The sequence below is a fragment of the Streptopelia decaocto genome, assembly GCF_964273445.1.
Source record: "Streptopelia decaocto genome assembly, chromosome: 3".
Lineage (NCBI taxonomy): Eukaryota > Metazoa > Chordata > Aves > Columbiformes > Columbidae > Streptopelia > Streptopelia decaocto.
The window spans coordinates 18,877,890-18,890,548 of NC_138656.1; the positions used below are offsets into that span (position 1 = coordinate 18,877,890).

The window sequence follows — 12,659 nt, forward strand, 5'->3', positions numbered from 1 at the left end:
GTCCTTGTGAAGCCTCCACATCCCACTGCATTGTTGTGGTAGAAGGGATGGAGTGGGGCGGGTATTGCTTCCCTCTGGCTAGTGGGTGGGTGCAAGGGAAGCAGGACTCAATTCCAGCCCAGCTCTGGTTATGAAGACGGATGACAAGAGGAGGAAGGATGGCTTGTGGGTGGTGTGGGCTCCTGTGGGATTTGGTGTAACTAACCCCACTTCAGCTGGAGCCACTGTCACCTGGGTTTTTACAGCATGTTGGTCCCACAGGGGGATTGAAATGCTGAGTCCCAGTCTGGAAAATAAATTGCAGCACTTGCATGGAAGTGCATTGTGTGTGTGAGAGCATGGAGAGAAGCTGGCTAGAAAAGAAAGGGGTGTGTTATCATGCTGTGGTTAGCAAGTGCATGGGAGAAGCTGTTGCTTTTGACTGGGATGAACAAAGCAGATCTAGCCTAGTTTATAACTCTGCTTGTGTCTGGACTTCAAATGTCAATGGACTTTTGGTGGTGTCTTTTAGGGGATGTAGTTTGGGTTGAATAGTAATAAAATACACTCTGGCTGGACTGTATGCATGTACATGAACTGCAGGGGCTATCCCAAAACAACTAGGAGGCAAGGGTGGAACTAAACCAGCCCCCTGGTTTAATTCGGGGACCATGACTCTTCAGCTTCCTATCCACAGAGCTTGGCACAATACCCTGGGCATCACAGCAAGACTACGACAAGGGATGATTTCCAGCAGAACTCAAAGGTCTTTAATAAAATGTGTGACAGTCAATGATGCACGTAGGGAGAAACATGCAGCTTTGTCTGGTGAAGCACAGGATGGGGCACGGGTGGAGGCACCTTGCACGTCCAAGACTCCCCACCACACGGCTGTGTGCTGGAGCCGCTCCTGGCACAAAGCTCCGCTCACCTTTCTGTCCTCAATGGACAAGCACATGTGCTGTGGACCAAAGTGATGCCCAACCCCTGTGGCAAGTGTTGTCAGGTGGGCAAAGGGCCAGGAGGGCACGGGCCATCTGCCATAGCACCTTTTCCATGGTGAGTACAGATTTAGCAACAACAATGAAGTTAGAAAAAAGGTTAACGTGCTCTGTGTTGAAATGGTTGGGCTGACCTAGAACGAAACTAGTTTACGACTGGCCACAAATTTCAAAAAGACATTTGGTCTGGTTCCTACCTGGAACTGCTTTCCACAGAGTAGTAAATCAGCTGTTCAGCCCAGCTGGGTTCAAGTACCAAGGAGCTATTTCATTAAAGCCCTTTTTTTGGAGAAATCTGGTTTTCAGAGTCAGGAAAGAGCAGCAGAAAACACTGTGTTGCTGGCAGATGAGAATGAAGCAATTGCATTTATTCTTCGTTACTCTTTAGCTGTAAAACTTGCACCTAAAACATCTATATAGAGCAGAAGATGATAACGGGATAGCCGGATGCCGTGTGCCTTTGACCAGATCAAGCTTTCGCTGGCTGTGACCTCTGTCTGTGCCGGTGAGGAGGCACGGTGTTGTGATACAGCATGGTGGGCGTTAGGGGGATGCCATGGCTCCCGCAAGTGTGGGGTGAGTTATCCAGCCCCGGTGTTTTTGGGTGTCCCAGAAGAGGTGGCCTCCCTTTGTGGCGCTCCAGAGAGAGGTGTAAAAGCGCTTGGTGATTAATTTGGCCCTAAAGAGAAAGATAAGCATTGCTGATCGGGGGGGTAAAAGTTCAAAATCAGTGCTTGTACCTGTGTTTTCACTGCGTGGCTCTTCTCACCAGTGCATGAATCGTGGGCACCATGCACATACCTCCCGCTTCCCCACCATGGGCTCCCTGTAGGCCCCTTGAGGGGCCGGGCTCTGCCTGGTCAGTCCTTGGCACAAAGCTCTGGTCTCTTATAAGAGGAGAAAAAACAAGTTGGGGGGTGTGTGATATTAAAGATGGGACTGATCAACCCCCCCAGCTTATGACCACTAAGGCTTGAAATCCCATGCATGGCCTCCAGCTTCCCCAGCCCTGTGGCTCAGCATCTGAGCCCGCTGCAGCACGTCAGCCCACCACCTGCCCCAGGGAGACCTGAAACCAGACTCAGGGGCTGGCAAATGCCCAAGAGCATCCTTCTGTTCACACCTGGGCTGGGGGTGCTTGGGGGTGCTGGTTTTAATCAGAACTATTGGAAAAAGCAGAGGGTTTTACCATCATTATTACAGCAGTGGGGCAGTTTTGGAGAAAATGCTGTTTGGTGCTTGCTCCCTGGCAGCAAGGCAACCTGTGAAGTTGCTCCTCTCCTAAAGCAGAGAGTGGGAATATCTGATGCTAATTAAAATCAATTAAGCAAATGCCTACAACAGGCAGAAATAAGGCCTTTTGTCCTGGGGGGTCATTTGACAGATTTCGGAACCTCCAGAGTGGCACATTGGCTGTTTTCTGGGCTTCATCAATTTGACAGAAAGGTCAAAAATAAGAAAATTTTGTAGAGCAAAACCTGAAAGTAAATTAAAAATCCTGCCCTTGTCCTGCAGAGCACTGCCAGTGCCAAACTCCTCATGCAATAAATGCAGCCAGCACACAGACGTGACTGAAACGGTGCTCTCTGGAAACATGAGACAGTCCCGGGGAGGGCAGTGTTTCCATATGAGCCCTTTCACAACTAGTCCAATTATCTCATCCTCACTACAGCACAGGAACAGACAGCACAAAATGTGGCCTAAAAAGCTAGCAAAACCCTGGCAATACTGACAAAGAGCTAATCTTGTCACTTTTTGTTCCCAGGGGACCTTGTGTACAAGTGCTGGGCCTCTGGGATGGAGCATTTGCTGCTGGTCTCATATCTGATGGCAAGGAGATATGACTTTTGGCAGTTTAATGCCAGGGAAAACATCAGCTTGCTTAACCCTCCCCAGGCTGAGACTTCTTGCACTGCCTGTCCACTAAATGTTTAAATCTATCTTTTAAAAGTCAATCCGTCTTTTAAAAGTCAATCCATCTTCACTGGCACCAGAACAAGTTGTTCTTCAGCCACACTTGTTTGCTTCTGTTTCACAGTTTCTGTGCCCAAAGGCTTTGCTTTGTTTGTCTTCACCATCTCTACCAGCTGGCCCAGTGAAAATTGTTGGCTGTGTCCGCGGAGGCTCCACACATCCATACCGAGACCATGGCACAACCAACTCAATGCTCAGGCAGCATTTGGAGTTTGCACTTGAACCAGCCCTTCTGTTTTGGCAAATGTGAGGGGTAACCATTGCTCTTGGTCATGGCACTCGCTACAGCTGAGCCAGCAAGTTGTTTGGGTGGCTTAATGACCAGTTGTAAACCTCAAAAAAAAAAAGAAGTTCCTACTGATCACATCAGCTTGTGAAGTTGTTTTCCAGCTGTGCTACTGATTGCCTGTTTGCTCCTGATTAGGATCCTCTTTACCCCTCATTTTGCCAGGTGGGAAATGAAGGAGCAGAACTTCCCTGTCTCACAGAAAATGCTGAAGCTCAGTTCTATAATATCTGTAGTCCTGCAAGCCACACAGTTGCAGGTGCTACAGCACAGGTCACTGAGCAGCCACCCTCTTAACAAGTCCTTTTGGTAAAAATGTTCAAAGAGAACTGAAATTGTCAAACATCATGAGCAGAAACCCTTTTTGTGATTGCTGTGGCAATGGTCATCTTGAGGATTTCATCCCTCAGCTTTAATGCAGATGTCAGATGACTCTTGGGTTTCATCTTTCCACCACTGGCCTACTAAGAGTTACAGAATCACAGAATGTCAGGGATTGGAAGGGACCTGGAAAGATCATCCAGTGCAATCCCCCTGCCAGAGCAGGAACACCTGGATGAGGTTACACAGGAATGCATCCAGACAGGTTTTGGATGTCTCCAGAGAAGGAGACTCCACAACCTCCCTGGGCAGCCTGTTCCAGTGTTCTGTTACCCTCACTGAGAAGCAGTTTCCTCTCATATTTAAGTGGAACCTCTTGTGTTCCAGTTTGTACCCATTGTCCCTTGTCCTACCATTGGTTGTCACTGAGAAGAGCCTGGCTTCATCCTTGTGACACTCATTCTTTACATATTTATAAACATTAATGAGGTTGCACCTCAGTCTCCTCCAAGCTAAAGAGACCCAGCTCCCTCAGCCTTTCCTCGTAAGGGAGATGCTCCACTCCATTGTTTTTTTTCAAAGTGCTGCTGCCTTGCAAGCCTCTCCTTGGCCAAGCAAGGTCACTGTGCCTTGCTGTGGTGCAGAATCATGGCAGGATAACTGCACTGCTTTTCCTCTTGAGCACTTCCAGCCCTGGGTTAGCAAGAAGTATCAACTGGTGCTTGTCTTCCAAAGAAACCCGCTTTACTGCTGCCTGTGTTGTGTGGCTTGTGTCTCTCTAAAAGCTGTTTTTTTTTCATCTGCTTTCCCCCAAAATTACCAATGAGCAACTTTCCTGTCTGCACTGCGTTATGGATCTTTGCTTTCTGTGGAGCAGCGCAAAAAGCTGAGCTCAGCACCCCCATTTGGGCTGGCCAGTGTAGCACTATGAACCACTGTTTGGGGTGTGAGGCAAGAGAATGCAGGCCAAGTTATTGACTTGATTCTGCCCTGGGTTTGCTTTGGAGTCAGGTAATTTAGCCTCGCTGCACACTGCTGTTCCTCAGCTGTACAACAGGGGTAGGGATGTCTGTATATCGTGGACAGATGCTGGGGGTTACTGTTAATATTTGGCCAGGACCTGTGAAATTTGCTTTAAACTTAATCTGAAGGGTCATCCATAAGTCCATTTCATGTTGATTGGTTTCCTCTCCTCTTGCTAACCCTGTGCTAAAGATCCAGTTTAAATGTGTCTCCTATAGACTACAGGCACTGTTGGACATGTGCTCCACAGGGCTTGTGTAGTTTTGCAGGTGTTTAGCTGAGTGTGTTGGCCCAAACATGCCATGCTCTACCACCAGGTAGTGTTTCCACAGGCTCAAAGGGAACGTCTGCAAAATACACTGCCCTAGCTGAAGTCTGGCTCAATAAAATGTATGATGAGTTGTTTGTGTTACAGATTTACATGTTTATTAGATGGATTCTGTTCGTCCTTCCAATTAAAGTTGCTGAGATCAGAAAAAGGGCTCCTGCCAGCAGTCCCCTGGCTTGCAACAAAGGCTGAAGTTCCCAAGGCTCCTGACTCTGCCCTTTTCTCCAGTTCAGGCAGCCCAAATCTTTTTATAGCTCACAATCAATGAAGGGTGGGGTGAAAAAAGTTTGTCATCAGCTCCAATGCCTGCACTGGACAAACTTGCATGGTTTGGACAGGTTCTGTCCCACCACAAGTTATCCAGGACCATGGATTATGCTTTATCATTAGCCCTGGGGAAGGACTTAATGAGCTGGGAGAGCAGAGATGTGTTGATGTCTGCTTTTCAAGGGCTGCGGGGCCATAGGGCAGGTAGGAATCTTTCAGGAAGGAAAGGTCTTGCATTAATGCCAGTGGCTCTCCAGCTGCCAGGAGAGCACCTGGGGCTACAGTGAGGCCACGCCATGTTTCATGCTGGTGTAAATGCCAAAGGAGCTTCCTACCCCACCAACTCCCTGGGGGAATCACTGACAGGCACCCTGCCCAGCGCAGGGCTCTCCTCCACCCTAGGCAGGTGGCTGTCCTGCTCAATCACAGAATCAAAGAATCATTTTGTGTGGAAAAGATGCTACGATGCCCCTGAGGGTTAAACACACAGTGCACAGCTGGGTGTTTTCACAGCCTGGCACATTCTGTCTGCACATGATCAGGCAAGGGGACACGCATGCTCAGGGACACTTGCTGCTGTTTGACTTCTCTTTGCAACCGGAGTTATTTTAACTGTCAGGATCTGATGTACAGGGAAAATGCGCCTTAAATGCAAACCACGGTGCTAGGAGAGGCTGGGAGGTTGCAGAGCAGCGGGGTTTGCTGCTGCCCCTTGCCCACTGGCTGCACCTCTGCAGCAGCAAAGCGCTGGAAGTGGGTCTCGGCTCTGCGGTGCTTGGGTGGCTCCCAGCTTTGCCAGTGGGTCTGTGTGAAGCTCCTCTTGCTGGGAGGACCCTCCATGGGTGAGATCAGCAGCCTGGTTTTGTCATCTTTCAGCAGGGTTCCTCCCACCAGCTTTTTGGAGAGGAAGAACGGCCGAGCGCTGCCACCAATCCCCCCAGCCTGCACAAGGCAGGTCGGAGCTGAACTCTCACCCTGCCGAAACTCCGGCTGGGAGAAGAGGGATCACTCTGCTGGGATGCAGGATTTGGCTCTGCGCATCATGTGTGCAAAACACAAAAATGCAGCCCTTCCCCAGAGGTCTCCTGGCCACAACTGCTACCAAGCACCTGGTTTGCACCAGGTTGCAATCCTTGAGCTTTGGACACTTACCCCAGGGAAGCGGAGTGAGGACACTGCTTCAGCCACGAGCACACGCCGTGCTGTCATGGGATCATGGGACCTTTTTCCAAAGCACAGAGATGCTGCCAGAAAGTCCCTTTCAGGGAGAGGGGAGGAAAAGTATATTTTCTTCCTTTTTTTTTTTTTTTTTGGCTCCCCCAGTATTGTTTTACACTAGAAGCTTTTGACAGCAGGCAGCTGTGCCCACCATGGTAGAGGCAAGGTGCTGCGGGGCACAGGTCTTGTGATAAAGTCTCCCTAGGGGCTGGCGGGAGGTCTGGTCTTCACATGGTGTTGTCAGAGGATGGAGGCAGGGGATGGCCCCACTCAGTTCAGCGGTACGATACGATTTACAGCAAGCACGTTTCTCAAGACATCTGCAAGGACAGAGCTTCATTGAGCATCATATGTACGCAGAGAGCAGAGAAAGCTGATCTGAGCCCTCTGCTACCACAAAGCAGTCAAGGATGGACTCTCAGGGTTGGGAAAAAATACCACTGGTTTGCTTTTACATACTGTACATATATCTATTAATAGCTCCTTGGCATTTGGTGTTCACAGCCGGTTTCCTTTAATGGTGAGCATTAAAAGGAGGCAAAATGTCTTCAGCTACTTCCCCCTGGGAGGAGAGAGAAAGCAGGATCTCGCGCTCCCCCAGCTCAGCTGCCTGCCCAGGTGCCACCCTTGCCAAGGGTGTTTCCTTCTCCTGGCACCTTCCTCCTCATCAGCTGCCCACCGCTTGCTGGCCGGGACCAGTCCGAACCCACGCCGTGCTTGCCCCATCGCTGCTGGCTGCTCAATGGGATCAGTGCAAGTCTCCGCCGGCTGCTCTGCACCTCCGCTCGGCTGGACGGGCAGATGAACCAGGTTCGAACAGCAGGAAACAAAACAAAAGGAAGAAGAAGAAGAAAGACAAAGGGTAATGAAAAGGTCCATGGCCCACAGCTGCCCAAGGAAATCTCTCGCCGTGTTTCTCGGAACATACTTGTCCCAGCCACTACAGCTGCTGTGGGATCCCCTGTTCCTTGTAGCCTGTGAGGAGGGAGGGGAAGGGAACATGATTAGTGTTAATTCCTAACGAGGACCTTTGGTGAGGCTCAAGAGAGCCACGAGCCTGGTTTATCAGAAGTGGCAAATCACGTGGGAAAACAGGGGGGCTGCCCTGGGGCAGACTCAGCCCGGTGAGCTGCCCTGCCTTGATTTAGCCAACGCCTGCCCCTTGCAACCACGGGTGCAACCACCTTCCTGGGCATGGCGATGTTGCTGCAGTGCCAGACTGGCCGCTGCGGTCCCTGTCACGGCAGAGGCACGGGCAGAGGCACGTCTGCTTGAAAAGGTTATAAAGGCACAGTAGATTCTGGTGGCCACCAGTTCCAGTATGGCCCAATAACCTTAAACTTTTGTGGAAATTAAGTATTTTCTGCCTGAATGATTCTGTATTGGAGTGTGTTTTTCTGCAGTGTAGGGGAAATGTATACCCTTATACGCTGGTCCAGAGATGCTGCTGTTCCCCAGTGCTGAGCTGGCAGCTTGCTGGTCGTGCATCCGACACCCTCACATCTCTACTTGCGATCTACATCTGAATCTCATCCTTGCAGGGGACTGCCAGGTAGGAGGAGGCTGGTTTCCTTTACCCACCTTTTAGTTCCCATGCTGACTTTTGCTACTAGAGCTCTCCAACAGCAACCAATTTGCATCACAGTTAGTGGAGGTGAACAAACACGTCTTGGAGGAGAAAGCAATGCTGTTAATTGCAGGCTGACATGCCAGAGTTCACAGATTTTTGGGATGCCTCTGTGGGCCCTTCCCTTACTGATATTCTCATCCCTTGTGATGCTCTTGCTTTGCTCCAGCCCAGCAGAATTATAGGTGCTTTTGGGCACAGCAGCCATCCGGTGTGACCACAGAAAACTGAGCTTTCCAGTAGCAAAACTGAGTGCACTGGGAAGCTGCTGAGATCCCTTCTCTAATACACCTCTCGAGCAAGGCAGCAAAGCCCTTGGGGGGCTCTGTCTTGGCTCATCCTTGACACCTGGGCCTTGCCGCATTGCAGCCACATGGCTGCTGCAAGGGCTGAAGCAGCCTGTCCCACTGCTCATCGCAGCTCCTCAGGGCACTGAGCCCCCACTTTATTTGCTACCATGTATGTAGTGGTTGAGGGGAGGCTGCAAATCCCATAGGAGAGGGCTCCTCCCCACCAGGGATTAGGGCAGGGAAAGGTGACAGGAGAGCACCTGCAGCTCTTGTGATGACACAGGGTAATAAGAAAAATACTGGGGTTTTTAGGCACTTTCTGAGGTGGTTGCAACGATTGCACCAGAAGCTTTACCTGCTTTCTTCTTTAAAGAAGCTGGGATTGTTGTTACAATATTATCAATGCAAAACATCTCCCTTTTAAAGAAGCGACCAAACTGTCCTTGCCTGCACTGACTGCAACAGTGAAGATCTTTCAGCTAGAAACCTTTTAAAAATACGGAAGTTTTTTCTCTGTGTTTAAATAACTGAAGTAGCCTGCTATTTTTATATTTTGAATTTCAAAGGAGTCTGAAATTTCACATCTGAGAGGAATGTCTAACTCTTCAAACACTTTCCATTGATGCTTTAAAATATTTCCTTCTAACTCTTATGTCAGGCTTTTGTAAGTCCCTTTAAAAAGCTGAACACAAAATACCAGTAAGTGCCACAGCCTCTGTCTTTGAGGGAATTCTTGCTGAGCTAAGAACTGGCTGTGGCAAATAAACTTTACTGTACTCTGGAAAATCCACGTGTGCCCCCAGCCTTAGCAGCCTGGATCTCCTGCTGCTAAAAGAGCACAGGGAATAGAAGAGATTAATGATGCTTATCAGCGCATATAGTCCTGTGCTGCATTGCTGCCCAGCTGAACAGAAATACTCTCACCTCTTTGAAACAGCTCTTTCTAGGGGGGAAAATGATGATTTCTTATGCATTTATGGTCTAAGTGTGAGTCAGCTCTGAAGGCAAGATGAGCTGATTGGAAACCTGTAATATGGGCTTGTCTACAGCATCAGTTTAATGTGTTCAGGGAGCACAGTAAAAAAACCTCAACCAACCACACGGACCAGAGCACTGGGGCATGGCACAAATCCTTAACTAAAGTAAGCAAGCTAGGTTATGCTTACAGTAACTTGCTTGCGTAGAAATACCTTTTATTAAGATAGAACAGAAACCCTGCTATGAGTTTTGAAGTTGGCTGCAAACCAGTTACAGTGGCCAAGCCTGTATGTTTATTTACATGACCAAAGTAAGCCAAAAGATGACCTGTCCTATGCTAAACTTATTTATTAAAATACTTCAGAATTAACTTATTTAATAGTTTATATAAGAAGATAGTTATTGCATTTCTTGCACAGGAATAGCTATTCCATATGAAGCAGCTATAAGTCAGTATGCCTGCAATATTGTTAAGGTACAGTTCTGTAAAGCAGGCAGCTCTAGTATCAAGATTAAGTTGGTCTAAGTATCTCTGCACAAAATTGCTGATTTAATCAGGTTTGCTTGAAATTGCATTTCTTCTGTGAACCATTGCAAGTAAGATCCAGGCAGAAAAATAAACCAACCCGTGCAGAGGCTGAGTTCATGCAGAGGGTGGCCTCAGGGTGCTCTTGAGGCTGAAACGGGTCCCTGCCCTGCTCCGAGGGTGCCCATGGGGCAGCCCCAGGGACACTGCAATGCTGGGTGGAGAACACGTCCCCAGGGATGTGCAGCCACAGAACAGACACAGAGACAGGCGGACACACACGCACGTACGGCCAAAGCGAATCCCAAACGGCCTTGTCCCGGCCAAGTACTTGCTGCTCTCTGTGGGGACCTGCCATGGGGCGTGAGGAGGAGGAGGAAGAACAGAAAGAAACTTACCTTGTGAAACTTTGATGGTGAACAAAAGGAGGCAAAGGAACATGAAAGAAAGAGAGAGGGAAAAATGTAACTGTAGACGATATATCCAAAACGCACGGAGAACCAGAAAAGAACGAATAAATCGAGGCTGCAGAGTAAACAGAGAACAGCTGCTCTACCATCGGACATTCACACAAGGGATAAACTTTATTTAAAATACTTCTACTTGAAGTGCATCACTTCATTTAGGGCTCTAGTTTAAAGAGGATGGGGGAATCTTCATCTGCTTTCCAGTTCACTATCGACAAGCTGGATGAACTAACACCTCTGAGTGATGCTCCCACAAATGCTTTCCTCTGTGACACTGCTATTTCACGGGTTTGACAGAAGGGGAACTGTTCAAAGAAAGCAGCAAACAAGGTGTCACGGCATACCGGACAGCCAGTGTCACGCTGTTCATGGGAAAACTATCCTTGAAGGCTGCTTTGTGCCCACAGATACCTCGCAGCTGCTCTGCGCCTCAGCCTGGCCAGGTGCTGCAAACCCTGCTGGTGTTTAATACTCATACAATATGTTAAGAACTTACCCTGCTCCAGCATTTGGTAGGAAACTGCAAAAAAGGTTATTTTTACCTACTTTCCTTAGGCATAGTTTGGGTTTTGGTTCTATTTAAATTAAAAAAAAAAAAATCACACAAACAAAACAAAACAAAAAGAAAAAACCCCACATAATTGTTGAGTGGGCAATTTGTCCTCAGAACTGCCTTCACCTCATGCAGGGTTACCAGTTGTTTTGGGATGTCTTGTCTCCCAAGTCTCTCAAAATTTGTCTGCTCTCTGCTTCCCAAGGCAGCTGTGTTACCTGCCCTAGCAGGAGCCCTGTGGAGAAGAGATACTCAGTGACACGTTCCAAAGTCCCTCGGAACCCAAGCGTACGGTAACCATTCAATCATCTGCTGCTGCTTCTGGCAAGGTCTGAGCGCTGCAATTAGCAAAGAAGTGACAAGTGGGCAGCATGATTACAGGTAATTTCTTACTACTGGCTGGCAATCAGTCCCTGAGAGCCAGCTGCCTGCTGCTGAAGCAGGGGCCGCAGCAGGAGTCCCTGTCCTGTGAAACCACAAGCAATGGTGCCTTCGCTTGCCCATGGGCACAACCACGCAAGTCGTTAATTCAGAGGCCAGAAGGTGAGCAAGGGCTTCCTCCAAAAGCCAGGCTTAGCTTCTATGCTGCGTTCATTTAAGGCGGAACAACACCTGGACAAACAGTCCTTGGCTTCTGTCCCCTATGTCACCTCAGCGTGATATACTATATTGATTTCTGTGGTACTTGTCAAGAAATGGTACACAACCTTTCATAATGAGCTCCCAGCAGCTAGGGAGTTCCTGGAAAGGCCATTCCTCTGCGTTCATTCTACACAATGCAACCAATGAAGACGTGGGCTGGGGACAAGGTGTGCCTTTAGCACAGGGAAACTTGCCCACAAAGCCTTAGGAGGCTTGTTTTCCTTTAGCTGGCCTTGGCCAGCTAATTAGCTGTTTAGCCTCAGCTCCATGCCTTGTCCCTGCAGCCGTGATGAGGGGTTCAAAGAGAGCGCAGTGCAGCAGTGCTGCCCGGCCACCACCATGGGTGGCTGGATATTTGCAGCAGCAAGGGGAAGGTCCAGATTTGTTTTTTCCTTGACAAAAAAATTAAGTGCTTCCCTTTAATCTATCTTTGCCTTCAGACAGCAGGTAAATCAAAGGACAGATCCCAAAGCCATATGGCTGCTTAAAGAAGATATCTGTGGCATTTAATGGAGACGTCTGGCAATTCATTTAAATTAGTAGAGAAAATGGTCCATGCCATTGTGCTGCCAAAAGTAATCAAATGTGACAGCAAAATTGCACTCAGTCTTCCTTCTGGGATATATCCCACCAAAAGGCACCTTACAGGAGATGGGGACTGGATGGGACCCCCTGAGGTCAATTGGTCTCTTGGCATGTCCCACATTGCTCCTGACAGATGTGGGTCTACCTGCTCTTGGGGTCTTCCAGTGACAAAGAGGGCAGATCCTGTCAGGCCACCTCTTCAGCATTTTGACCTCACTGAAGGGAAAATGCCTTCTAATTTCCATACAGATCTCTTCTGCTGTTGTTTAAGTCTGTCTTGGGCTAAACTGCTGTCCTCTCCTGTTTACTAGCCTGCAGAATCTCTTCATAGCCTGCTGTCTCACGGTCCTCTGGACTCTTTCCAGGTTATTCACATCAAGTAGAGCCTCCAAAGCTGGACACAAGCCTCGATGAAGCTTTACATGTGCTGAGAAAGGTGAGGCGACCAGTTAATGCTTGCACCTGCCTGGGTGGTGTTTATCCCCCCTCACAGCTGTGTACTCCTGTGCAGCTTGTGACTCACTGCAGCCACCACAGCCTTCTCTGAAAAAACAAGTTGTTCCCTAGCGTATTCAGTTGATTAATCCTTCCTTA

At 48.7% G+C, this 12,659-nt stretch overlaps 1 protein-coding gene across 2 annotated transcripts in view; it reads right to left on the minus strand.

Annotated features, from left to right (window-relative positions):
* Nucleotides 1-751: 751 nt before the first annotated feature.
* The window catches only part of STUM (stum, mechanosensory transduction mediator homolog), a 50,897-nt gene continuing 38,989 nt past the window's right edge, over nt 752-12,659 (minus strand). Inside the window, exons 3-4 of one of the 2 annotated variants that reach the window (XM_082048482.1) lie at nt 6,332-7,186; nt 752-1,659 (exon numbers count right to left, since the gene is read on the minus strand). In XM_082048482.1, the coding sequence (XP_081904608.1) occupies nt 7,146-7,186 (41 nt within the window). In that variant the 3' untranslated portion in view covers nt 752-1,659; nt 6,332-7,145. Of the gene's footprint in view, nt 1,660-6,331; nt 7,373-12,659 lie in introns of both variants that reach the window. The other variant, XM_082048483.1, reaches the window with a different exon arrangement.